Source organism: Ovis aries, chromosome 12, assembly GCF_016772045.2.
Source record: "Ovis aries strain OAR_USU_Benz2616 breed Rambouillet chromosome 12, ARS-UI_Ramb_v3.0, whole genome shotgun sequence".
Classification (NCBI taxonomy): domain Eukaryota; kingdom Metazoa; phylum Chordata; class Mammalia; order Artiodactyla; family Bovidae; genus Ovis; species Ovis aries.
Window position 1 is genome coordinate 25,695,740 of NC_056065.1, and position 12,943 is coordinate 25,708,682.

Below are 12,943 nucleotides of genomic sequence, written 5' to 3' on the forward strand. Positions count from 1 at the left end.
CAAGTTAATAAGATCACAGCAACTTATGTTTATTATTTTTTTAGCATTATATTTGTTGGTTTAGGGGATAAAACTTTTGCATCTGATATCTTGGTGGCCACAATTCTTAGCTTAGCTGATTAGCTTCTATTTTCTTTTGTTTATTTGTATTCTAAGACCTAAGTGACGTAGACGGAAAATCATATTTCCTTGACATTTTTAAAAGATGTAAGACATTCTTAAGATTATTCACATTATCTTAACCCACACAACTTATTGCCCTCACAAATAATCACCCTCGGCTTCATTTTGCCTGTTGTTTCTGTATCAGAACACCTCAAGCATGATATTATTGAAAAGCTAAAGAATGATATTGGTATCCCCTCTCTATTCTACCACCTCCCCACCCCCATCCTAAAAATATTCTAATTCTTTTTTTTTAAATTTATTTGATTACATATTGTCTTAGTTGTGGCTCACAGGCTCCAGAGCATGCTTAGTAGTTGAGGTGCATGGATTTAGTTGCCCTGCAGCGTGTGGAATTCCCCAACCAGTGATCGAACCCACATCCCCTGCATTGCAAGGTGGATTCTCAACCACTGGACCACCAGGGAAGTCCCCAAATGTTCTGATTCTTAACTGATGATTTTCACATCTAGGATGAGGAGAGAAGATAGATAAATACTGAAAACAGAGGTGGGGCAGGGAGGAAGGCATGGCAGCCCTCTCCAGTATTCTAGCCTGGAGAATTCCCATGGACAGAGGAGCCTGGCGGGCTATAGTCCATGGGGTTGCAAAGAGTCAGATATGACTAAGCGACTAAGCACACAGGGAGGAAGTGGTCAATGGGACAGGAGAGGGTTCTGCCTGGTGTGGCTGGGAGGAGAGAAGTGGAGGGCTAACCTACCAGCTGGTTCTGTTGCACAAGTGGTAGGGCTTCCCCTAATGCTTTCACAACTCCTGCAAGAACCCTTGTTTTCAAAGAGCTATTTAAAAATATTTTTCCTGTCTTTTCTACATAATTGTCTGTCTGACTGTAAGTGGTTGATTTTATATTGTTTTCTTTCTTAGGGTCAGGAAACTGGAGCATGGCTATGAGCAACGGAAATAGCGATTTTATGGTTCTGAGCAATGGCAGCATCGCAACCAGTGCTACCACGCCTAGTCCCCTCACCCCCTGTGATGGAGACCCTGCAGCCCAGCAGCTCGCACCCAAAGAAGCACCCAGAACAAAAGTGAGTCCAAATGGATGCCTGCAAGTTAATGGCACCGTTAAATCATCCTTTCTGCCTTTAGACAACCAAAGAACGCCTCCGGTGTTACCCCAGTGCTGCCATCCTTGCCCATACCATCACCCTTTGACTCCCCATGACAGTCACCAAGAGTGCCATCCCGAGGCTAGCCCTGCAGCACCTCCTGCTTTGGCCTCGTGTTGCATGCAGCCACACTCAGAGTACTCTGCATCTCTCTGTCCAAACCATTCACCTGTTTATCAGACAACGTGCTGTCTTCAGCCCTCTCCATCCTTCTGCCTGCATCATCCGTGGCCTGACCATTTTCAGCATCAGCATGTGCCGCAGCACATAGCCAACATCAGGTGAGTGGTCCGCAAGGTTTGCTGGGCTTTAGCATTTGACTAATTCCATGTGAATGTGACTGCTTGTGCTGATTTCTCCAAAAGGAGGAGAGAAGAATGTATCAGGAAAAGGGAATTAATGAAACTGCTTACTTTGTGGATTGTGTGAAGGCTGTTAAAATGCAAATGAAGTATTATTTTATCTGTTTTATCCAGTGACTTCTTAGTCAGTTAAACCCTCTCTTCCTTATTTTCCTGTTGGTGAGCTGGTTAGGTGGCCCTGCTAGGCCTTGAAGTATAAAGTTCAGTAAAAAGATTTATTGTCAGTAATTTCTATTATTAAACATGGGAGATGGATATATTTGTGATGAGGCTGCCTAAACAGGAGACTTTATTTGCTGCTATTGATAGTGATCAACATTTATGAAAAAGAAGTATAAAACCAGATGCTTCATTATGGCTGTACTCACAGTTTCTATTCAAATCATTTGGCTGATTATATAATATGTTGAGATGATACAAAAGAAACAATTTCTTTCATAGCAGGTAGGACCTATAAATCTGTAGCATAGGACTTTTTTAAAAAATGTGTTTTGTAAAATAAAGCATGTTCAGATCTGGTAGGTTGAAAAATACTAGAAAATCTGCCATTGCCAGTTCTCCTTCCTATCTCCCGCCGTGATTTCTCTGATATATGCTTTCCAGCTTTTTTTTTCCATGAGTAAGTTTAAAGTCACACATACTGCAGGTGAGCAATCATAACATATTTTATAAAATCCTAAGTACTTAACAGAGACCAAGAATTATATTTTTTGGTTGTTAAAAGAGCTAGAAGAGGACATTCTCTTTTAAAATTAGGGTATGATTTTTATACAGGGAAATGCATATATCTTAAGTGTATGGTTTGATCAGCTTTGACAAATGTATACAGTAGTATAAGGCATACCTCGGTCAGATGTAAAACATTTCTGTCACCCCAGAGAGTTCCTTTATGCCACTGCTTAGCCATTCCTTCTCTCTTCACCAGAAGCACTGTTCTGAGTTCTGTTACCATAGATTATTTTGTTTGATTTAAAACTTCATATGAACAGAATCATACAATAAGTACCCTTTTCTATCTGACAATTTTGACTCAACATTTTAGAGACTACCTAACTGCTATGTGTGTTACTTTCCCTTTTTATTGCTGAGTAGTAATTCATTGTGTGCAGATAGCAAATTCACTTGTAAGTAAAGGAGTACAGACTTCCAGTTCTAAAATAAATAAGTCATGAGGATGTAATGTACAGGGTGGTGACCATAGTTAATAATACCGTATTGTAAAGTTAAAAGTTGCTAAGACAGTAGATCTTAAAAGTTCTCATCATAAGAAAATTAATTTGTAAATATGTGGTAATAGATGGTAAGCAAACGTAATGTGGTGATCATTTTGCTGTGTATACAAATATCGAATCATTATGTTGTACACCTGAAACTAACGTTATATGTCAGTTATATCTCAATTTTTTTTTAAATCACATCCAGACAGGGATTAAGTGATAAATACTTTTCACTTTTATCAGGTTTTAGATGCTGCTGAGATTATCTGGTTTCAGTCCTTTGAAAAGAGAGGAAGAGAAAGATTGGGGAAGGACAAGGGATGGGAGGGAGGGCATGGGGATCCTCTGCAGCGTGTTTCTGCAGTTGCTGAATAGTTTTTTCCTATCAGATGCGAGACTCTTTTAGTTTATAGAACTATGGTGAAAGCACTCACCAAAGCCATTTCTTAGAAGATTGGTCCTGACAGCATTGCGCAGCATGGCTAGTTTCAGACTCTTTCCACTTTGAATGAAACAGTATAAGTGATTAATTTTAAAATTATATGGTCATAAATATTGATGTTTTAGAACCATAAATTATATGGTTTCAGGATGTGAGATGATATTTTGAAGCTGATCCCTCCTTTAAAAACTGTCACAAAATAGTAGAACAATGGGCAAGAAACCAATTGTTTCAACATGACAGACATATCAGTACTTTCAGGATTCTGACTTAACATTTCTCAATGATCTAATTTTAAAGGGATGAAAGTCCTATATGCATATGACTTTAAATAGAATGGTATTTTTTAAAAACCAAACAGACGTTTTTAAAGTACCATATTTGCCCATCAGGCAAAACTGTAGAAGAAACTGGAATATTATGTGAAATTTTTTTCATATAAGAATTTTATCTCAAGAATTTGAACCTTTTGATGAACCATTTGTAACAGACATAGACTTTTTTTTAAGATGCCTGTGAAGGAATGGTGTGTGTCTAGCTGTGTATATTACATACTTTATTGTAAAGTATGTGCTTCCAGAAATTCTTCCCTATCTGCTACATTTATGTATTTAACATGTATATAATCAGTAGTATTTACTGAATATTTATGTGTGCCAGACACCAAAGACATAATTCCAAATGAGATGAGACTTTTTTTTTTTTCCCTTCATAAAACTGTAAGCTAGTAGGGACGGAGACAGGAAAACAAACAGGCAGCTACTGGCAGCTCTTATCTCTTATTGTGATAAGAGATGCCAAGAAGGGATGAAAAAGAAAAATGTTACGAATGGAGAAGGGGTGGTCTGGTCGACAGTGGGAATGGTCTCTGTAAAGACTTACAAAGTAGTGTGAACCCAACTCCAGCATGGTTGAGTATGACTAGGCGCCGGAGAAGAAAGTGTACTAGCAAGGGGAGGGGTGCACTGGGCCTAAATCCTGAGGGGCATGTGAATCACCTGAGGTTTCTGGACGGTATCCTGAGCCAGTGAGAGGCAATGTGGATGTTTGTGTATGCATGACTTTTTTATTGTGAAAAAAATGTGCAGAACATAAAATGTATTATTTGAATCATTCCTGTGAGTACAGTTCAGTAGCATTAAGTACATTTGCATTGTTGAGCAACCATCACTACTCTCCCTTCTCCAGAACATCCATCATCTCCCCAAACTGAAACTCCATACCCATTAAACAATAATTTCCCCTTCTTCCCTCCCAGCCCTTGGCAACCACCATTCAACTTTCTATCTCCATGAATTTGGCCACTCTAGGTACCTCATATGAATGGAATCATACAGTGTTTGTTCCTTTGTGACTGATTTCACTTAGCATCATGTCCTCAAGGTTCATCCAAGTCATAGCATGTATCAAAATTTTCTCCTTTGGAAAGGCTGATTAATACCCCATTGTATGTATATACCACATTATTTTCATCCACGTATCTGTCAGTGGACACTTGAATTGTGAACAGTGCTGCTGTGAACATGGGTGAACAGATACCTGTTTGAGTTCCTGCTTCCACTTCTTTTGGTTACATACCCAGAAGTTAATTACTGGATCATGTGGTAATTCTATGTTTAACTTCTTGAGAATCCGCTACACTGTTTCCACAGCTGCTGTGCACATCCTTGCCAACACTTATTCTTTTCTGTTTGTTTTTAATTGTTTTATAATAGCTATCCTAATGGGTGTGACATTATAGATTTTTAAGCAGAAAATTCAGATTTTCTGAATTTTCAGAAAATAATTCAGATTCATATTTTAGAGAAGTCTGTAACCTGCATTGTGGAGAGTAGATTGAACTGGGTCAGTAGACTGTCATAGAGAGAAAGACCTTTAGAAGCCTTTTTGCACGTGAGAGAAGGTGATGACTTCATCCTGGATTCAGAAATAATTTCACACTAGGAAGATTTATGAGGTAGAATCTACTAGGTTTGGTGAGCCACTGGTTATGGGGGAGGAAGAGAAAGAATCACAACTAACTTGCAGTGTTCTGGTTTGAGCAACTAAGCAGGTAGATGGGGATGCCAGTCACTAAAATGGGGAGGATAGAAGGCTTAGCAAGCAAAGCTTCTGGCGTTGAGAGTGGGTAGTAACAATGGAAGAGTACGGTCCTTTGAGCTTTCTTGAAAGAATAAGGATGCTGAGTTACACATGACAGTTTCACTGAGGGTAACGATACTATTGGAGGTGGTCGTAGGATGAAAACGAGCATTTAGACTCAGCCCAGCGTGCATGTATTTGCAGCATTGTACTGTGGACAAGGCACTAAGCCAGGTGCTGTGTCTGTCCTTCCCAAATCAGGAAGACATCCACTGAAACAAATGTGGATGTGGATATAGCTACTATGTAAGAGCAGGACAGTTTGGGATAGAATACACAGGATGGTCTAACTAGGAAATGCTGAAAATGAGGATGTTGCTGCCTTTTATTAGTTACTCTACCCAACACTTTTAGGATAGTTATTAGAACAAAGATTCTAGATGCTGTTCCTCTACCAGGAATGCTGCTTCTCTAAATCTTTTTGTTTTCTTTTTGTGATTTCTTGCATGTTGCTTTTTTAAAAATTGATACTCTCAAATACTTAATGAAATATTAAATTAATGTTTGGGATGTACTTCTGACTTGATAATAGTATAGAATGTTCACATCACTTTAAGATTATCTTAAAGGTTGTCAGCCTTGTAGTAAAATTATATATAGATGGAAGATCCCAGATACGTTCAATTGCTATTCCTTTTTGCACCTACAAATGCACATACCTGGTTGGTATTTTAAAGTTTCTATTTGTTTATAAAGTACTTAAGCCACATAGAATGTCTTAAAAAGCCAATCAAATAGAAAATATAATTTTATCCCAGCTCATTTGCCACCTCCTTTCAGTTGCTCATATTCTCATTTCTCTTTTGCCCACCTTCTGTACTACAGCGGGTTCTCTTTCATTGTTTCTTAATTCTCTAAGCTGTAATGAATCTTTCTAAGAGATTCATTATAGTCAATCACTCGTGTGTGTGTTTTTGCTGTTTTTAAAATTATCTGTTAATCATCTGACTGATTAAGATCATTGCAGGGGTCGCATGTAGTATATTCTCTTTTGATTCTATTAATCACCACATTTTAAGTAGTTCAACTTAATCTTGTTGTAAAGCTTCTGGCTTTTTCATGTATAGATTCCTATCCTCATGCCCATCAATCAGCTGATAATATGACTAATTGAGAACACTCAGGATTATTTTTTTAAAACTTTTTTATTTTGTATTGGGGTATAGCCGATTAACAATGATATGATCATTTCAGGTGAACAGTGAAGGGACTCAGCCATACATATACATGTATTGATTCTCCCCCAGACTCCCCTCCCATCCATAATATTGAGCAGAGTTCCATGTGCTATACAGTAGGTCCTTGTTGGTTATCTATTTTAAATATAGCAGTGTGTACATGTTTATACCAGTTTCCCTAACTATGCCCCATCCTTGCCTCCTGGCAACCATAGTGTCATTCTCAAAGTGTGTGAGTCTGTTTCTATTTTGTAAAGAAGTTCATTTGTATCATTTCTTTTTAAAGTCTACATATAAGGGATGTCATATGATATTTCTCCTTCTCTGACTTACTTCACGCAGTATGACTGTCTCTAGGTCCATCCATGTTGCTGCAAATGGTACTATTTCATTTTTAATGGCTTAGTAATATTCCACTGTATATACGTACCACATCTTCTTTATCCATTCCTCTATCAGAGAACACTGAGAATTTTGAAAAGGCAGATAGTAGTCTCTCCCTACCATGAGACGGAGCCTATATCCACAAGTCCTAAACCTAGTTGATTATCAGTACCCACCAGGGGAATTAAAGAATAAGATAAGTTTGATAATAATGAGAAGTTTAGCTTGCAGTAGAAACGATAAAGCATTCAGGAGTTCAGAAGTGGGAAGGATCCCTGTAGGTTGATAAAGTTAGGGACAGTCTGATAAGAGAGAGCTTGAGTGACCCTTGAAGGGTGACCGGGAATGATGAAGGGACTGCCTGCATAGTGCAGAACACAGAAGGTGGTGGGGAAGCCTGGAAGGGGAAAGCGTACAAAAATAAAAGCCTACGTGAGGAAGAGTAAGGAGAACAGGATGGCCGGGGTGAAGGGATCATTTGTACTGTCAGGAGGGACAGCTTTTCCTAATTTTACATCCTGAGTGCAGTCAAGTCCTCTAAAAGGCTGCCTGGTAATGATCTGCTCTTTATCCTCAAAGCTCTGGAAAAACCTCTCAGGAGCCAGTCACATTCCATGTGTGCTCGTTGAAGCAAAGTTTTGAATGATTCATTTGGGAATCTTCTTATTGCTATATTAAAGTGAAAGGGCAATGGTATTATGACAATTAATACAGAGTTCTGCATCCAAAAATAGCATACAAGATTTCTAATCTAAACTATACTTACCTTTTAATTTGGTGTTGCAAAAAATGTTCCTGATGTTCACAGAGGGCTGCATAAAGGATACTTGGCAATGACCAATAAACTCGTTATCATGGTAGGGAACCTGTAATAGTTTTGGGTGCCTGCCAAATGCATTTTTATTTCTCTGAGGGTGATTTCATAGACAGATGGTCACTTTGAATGTTCCCCATGGCACTCTGGAGGAATTAGGGCTATACCGAGTTAAGAAGACTTGGCACAGAGGGGGACCATGGAACCCTACCATTAGTTCAGCCCCTGAAAGGTTAAACAAACATTGTCCCTACCTCTGCATACATTGTGACTATATAATTTTTGTAACCTATATTTCCTTTCTCCTTGAGTTCTTTATTAGTTTTCCAATTTCAGACTCGCTTTTCTCCGAGGTTTTCTTTTTGCTTCCCCTTAGGACACTAGTTACTTTCTCTGAAGGGAACAATTTTTCCTAAAAAGTAAGACCTGAGAATTCTTGTATTTGGTTAAAAGAGATAGAATCTACCACTTGGAATCTGGTTCCTTTGTGTATGTTGTATCATAACGTCCAGGGTTAAATTATAGACCTGAGCACCATTTTCCGAAGGGTCTTACTTTGCTGCACCTGGCCTGCAACACTCCACCCTCCCCCTTCCCTAAGCCTGCCAATGATGTTATTTTAGTTAGCTAGGAAATTTGAACCGAAAGTCCCTCTGAACACTTCATCAGCAGTGTAGCATGAACTTGGCATTGACACAGATCCTGGAGTCTCTGATTTGCCCAGATCACCAGACTCAACTCAAATGGCTTTTCTGAGATGTTGGAGCAATGAGTGGAGAAATTTCAAGGTTAGTTACTCACTTACTTAGTAGGTATTTAATAAATACTAAGTGTTAATTGCTGGAGACAGGGGTAAAAACTGCAAGCATGCGTCCCAATTTCCAAGATGTAGAGGTAATGCGGACAGGGTAAGATGCTCAGATTTTAGCATGAGTTGACCTCAGATAGACAGCCCTTTTTGATCAACAAATATTGACTGCAGAGCTGCTCGGTTCTCTGGAACACAGAAGTTAAATATCAGCGCTTTTACGGAGACGCAAGCAGGGTTTATATATTAACAAAAAAGGAGAACGAGACTGTCTGCTGTTTTATAAATTCATTTTCCCCTCTTTTCCTCTCTTACCATTGGGAGATTGTGTGCATGTGTGCTAAGTTGCTTCAGTTGTATCTGAGTCTTTGTGATGCTATGGACTGTAGCCCAGGTTCCTCTGTCCATGGGATTCTCCAGGCAAGAATACTGGCGTGGATTGCTGTGCCCTTCTCCAGGGGATCTTCCCAATCTGGGGATCAAATCCACATCTCTTACGTCTCCTGCATTGGCAGGTGGGTTCTTTACCACTAGCACCACTAATAGCTAAACAGTCATTTGTCTTTATATACAATTGCTACAAATTATAACCTGGCCAGGACTGCAAGGCAGGTGTCTTTGTTCAGGATCATCAATTCAGCTCTTCAGTCACACTGGGCACCTTGCAAGTGCTCAGTAGCCACATATGGTAGCCACATATCGGACAGCACAGATATAGAACACATCCATCATTGCAGAAAACTTTTATTGGAAAACTATCTTTCTTGACTCTGTTAAAGCAACTGGAATCCCTTTTTAACCTCTATAGCAACAAGTGGAGCATGTACGATGTAGAGTAACAGCAGTATTTGACAGTGAATACCCTTTTTGGTCAACATAATTCTAATTCATTGGAGTATGGTTGCTTGCATTTTGTTTATAACAAGGAAATGACAAAAGATAAAATTCCCTTTCTCCAAAAATCTGAAAGTCTAAAGCCCCATATTATTACTTTTTTTTTTTTTAATGTAACAGGTCAGCAATATCCTTCAACATCTTCTAGAAGCCATAGTTAATGTCTAATAGAAACTACTACAGATCAATCTGGAGGCAAAAGTGCCAGTGTATTGAATTTATAGTTGCCTGCACTTTCTATTTGTGGATTTAAAATACAAAAAACAAAGTTTTCCTGAAAAGTAGATAAGCAAGTACAGCTAGCCTCCAGGAGTAATCATGGCTACTACATTACAGCTCTCGTTTTTCTTCGCTCAATCCTTCTTCCTTTCTTTCCTGTACAACGTGAGGTGGGAAAAGCATAGACTTTAGAAGAGATGCCCTATGTTTGAATCCTGGCTCTACCATTGAATAGCTTTGTGCTCTTCAGTAAATATTGCATCTCTCTCAGCTTTCGTTTCTGTCTCTATAAAAATGGGAGTAACAGTGCCTGTGTGCTTAATCACTCAGTCGTGTCTGATTCTTTGTGACCCCGTGGACTGTAGCCCACCTGGCTCCTCTGTCCATGGAATGCTCCAGGCAAGAATATTGGGGTGGGTTGCCATTTCCTCCAAGGGGTCTTCCCAACCCAGGGATGGAACCTGCGTCTCCTGTGTGTCCTGCACTGCAGGTGGGTTCTTTAAAGATGAGCCGTTAAGGAAGCCCTAGAACCAAGCCTAGTGCCTAGAACCAGATTATTAGTCTCCTTTCTCTTCTCTTTCTGCTTTTGTTCCTTTCATTTTCTTCCCTTAAGTTTTTATCGTTGTTCTTTGCTTTGTGTACTTATTTTTGTTAATATTGTTTCAGAAATCAGGTTATTATTGAATCTCAATTTAAATAAATACCTGATGTGTTGCTTTTCACTCTCATTTATGAATTGTGTATCTTTTTTTACCCCATCAACCTACAGGAAAGAGCAAATAGGAAAGATGGTCACTAAGTTGCCTTTTGGAAGAGGAAAGGGGAGTTGCTGAGAATAAATGGGCCTCTCCAACCCCAAGACTCAGAGCCTTTATACTTTATACTAATTGTATAATCTGATTATGACAGTTAATTTTAGAAGTCTGGTAGGATTTAATCTTGATTTCACTGAAACCAAAGTTTATTTTTACATTCCTTAAAGTAGTCAAAATTAACTTTTTAAAACAGGATAATGTTTGTAAAATTTAAAATGTTCCAAGCTTCCTTGCCAAAGTAAGTCAGTTTGGCAGTCAAATTGAGTAAAGGCCTATTTTATTAGTAAGACGTCTTTTAGAGACGTCTATATACTATAAATGAACCGATTTTAGAGTGTGCTATGCCTCATGGAATGCATTGCACAGTCTGTAATACATTTCAAAATATGAGCCTTGGTCATCTTTTACTTTAATAATAAATGTCAGGAAACAATACCCTCTTTATTTCTTAAAATTAATTAATATAACATTTTGGAATGAAGCAAATGTATTCTCCAATTGCCCCCTTTCTATAGTGTTCCTACTTGTTTAGCAGATTCTAGAAACTGAAGAAAAAGAGGAGTGGTTCAATTTTTTCTTTTTCATTAAAAAAAAAGTTTAAAAAGGTAAAATATTTGGCAAACAGCAAAACATAAAAGATATTGTTATGAGTCTGTTACATCTCTAATTGCAGGAAAGAACCAACTGTACTACTAAATCTTCTTTCCAAACTTAAGTGGATTGTTAGGTGTAATTTAAGAGACTTTCTAGGGCTTCCCTGGTGGTCCAGCGGGTGGGAGTCCACCTTGCAATGCAGAGGACACTAGTTTGATCCCTGGGCCGGGAAGATACTGCATGCCACAGAGCAGTTAAGTCCGTGTGTCGCAACTCTGAGCCAGTGCTGTAGAACCCACGATCCTCAACTGCTGAGCCCATGCACTGCAACTGCTGAAGCTCTCATGCCTAGAGCCCAGGCTCCACCACAAGAGAAGCCACTGCAATGAGCAGCTCACACACCACAATGCAGAGCAGTCTCCATTCACTGAAACTAGAGAAAGCCTGCGTGTGACAAGGAAGACTGACCACAACCAAAAATAAATCAGTGAATTTTAAAAAGAAAGGTGTAGAAAACATCTTAAAAAGGAAAGAACTTAACATCTATAGGAAAATTTTTATTGCTATACTATGTTGTGGTCTTTTCAGCAAAATTTATTCTACAAAATTGTATCTTAAAAAACACAAACCAGAGAGTCGGCTGCTTAGCATTTTAGAGTTTGAAATACAGCCTAGTCTGGGACATATTTGGAACTCAAATATTTATTGAATGACTTATTACTGTCTCCCTCCTGCCCCCAATTCTCAGGGCATCTTTTTTTTAGTTGTGAAAAGTTGATAAAGCTTAAATTTTTAAAAAACCTCACAAAGCCAGATTGGACACTGCCATCAAGCCGTTTATTATTTAATAGAGAGACTGGGGCAAAAGTAAACCACTGGCTTCCCCCAGTGGTTCAGCAGTAAAGAATCTGCCTGCTATGCAGGAGACCCAGAGAGTGGGGTTCGATCCCTGGGTCAGGAAGATCCCCTGGAGGAGGAAGTGGCAACCAACTCCAGTATTTTTGCCTGGAAAATCCCATGCCTAGCAGGCTACAGTCCATAGGGTTGCAAAGAGTCAGACACAACTGAATGACTGAACAACAGCAGCAGCAACAAAAACCACAGTCTCTGGAAACCAGAATCAGAGTTTAGAGGCTTATGTGAGTCGCAAAGAGGAAGGTGGAGTCATAAGGTAGCTTAGAGAAGCAGCCTTGGGAGATGCAAAGTCTTTCAAAAATAAGACAGGAGACCAGTTGCCCCAAATATGGGAAAGGCGGCTAGGAGGAGACGAGAGTGGGAGCAAGTGTGAGGGCAGCCTGGCAAGCAGCGTCCTCTGTCTGGGGAAGAGCCCAGAGGGCGCGGCACACTGTGACCACTGGGCTTGTTTCATTTGACCTTTGGATAACAATAGGCTATAGTTTGTCAAAGACTGCTCCACTGAAACAGTGGATTCTGAATGTTGTGGAGTCAACATAAAGGACTTGGGAAGTATCTGAGTACTTTATGTGTAGTGATGTCTATAGTTCCGATACCTTTGATATTTCCTTAGGCACTGATATTTCCTTAGGCTCGCTTGTTGAACTATTTCTTTAGTACTGCCTTTGGGTACCAGCTACCAAGATGCTTAGCATTTAGCGAAGACTTGGAAATTGTTGAGTGAAATGAATAAATAATTGAATACCAGGCAAGTCCTTCTTATGCGGAGCTTGATTTTATGATATTTTACTTTGATAATGAAAATCAGACACATTGGTCTCCTGGAATAAGATATTTCCCACACAATGGCAAAAGGTTTAAAAC

At 39.2% G+C, this 12,943-nt stretch overlaps 1 protein-coding gene across 6 annotated transcripts in view; it reads left to right on the forward strand.

The window, feature by feature from the left end:
- The window catches only part of DISP1 (dispatched RND transporter family member 1), a 244,318-nt gene that overhangs the window by 183,981 nt on the left and 47,394 nt on the right, over positions 1 to 12,943 (forward strand). For 5 of the 6 annotated variants that reach the window (XM_060396337.1, XM_042257108.2, XM_042257110.2 and 2 more), the window contains one exon: positions 1,051 to 1,576. In XM_060396337.1, coding sequence (XP_060252320.1) covers positions 1,068 to 1,576 — 509 coding nt within the window. In that variant the 5' untranslated portion in view covers positions 1,051 to 1,067. Of the gene's footprint in view, positions 1 to 1,050; positions 1,577 to 12,943 lie in introns of those variants that run through there. The other variant, XM_027976290.3, reaches the window with a different exon arrangement.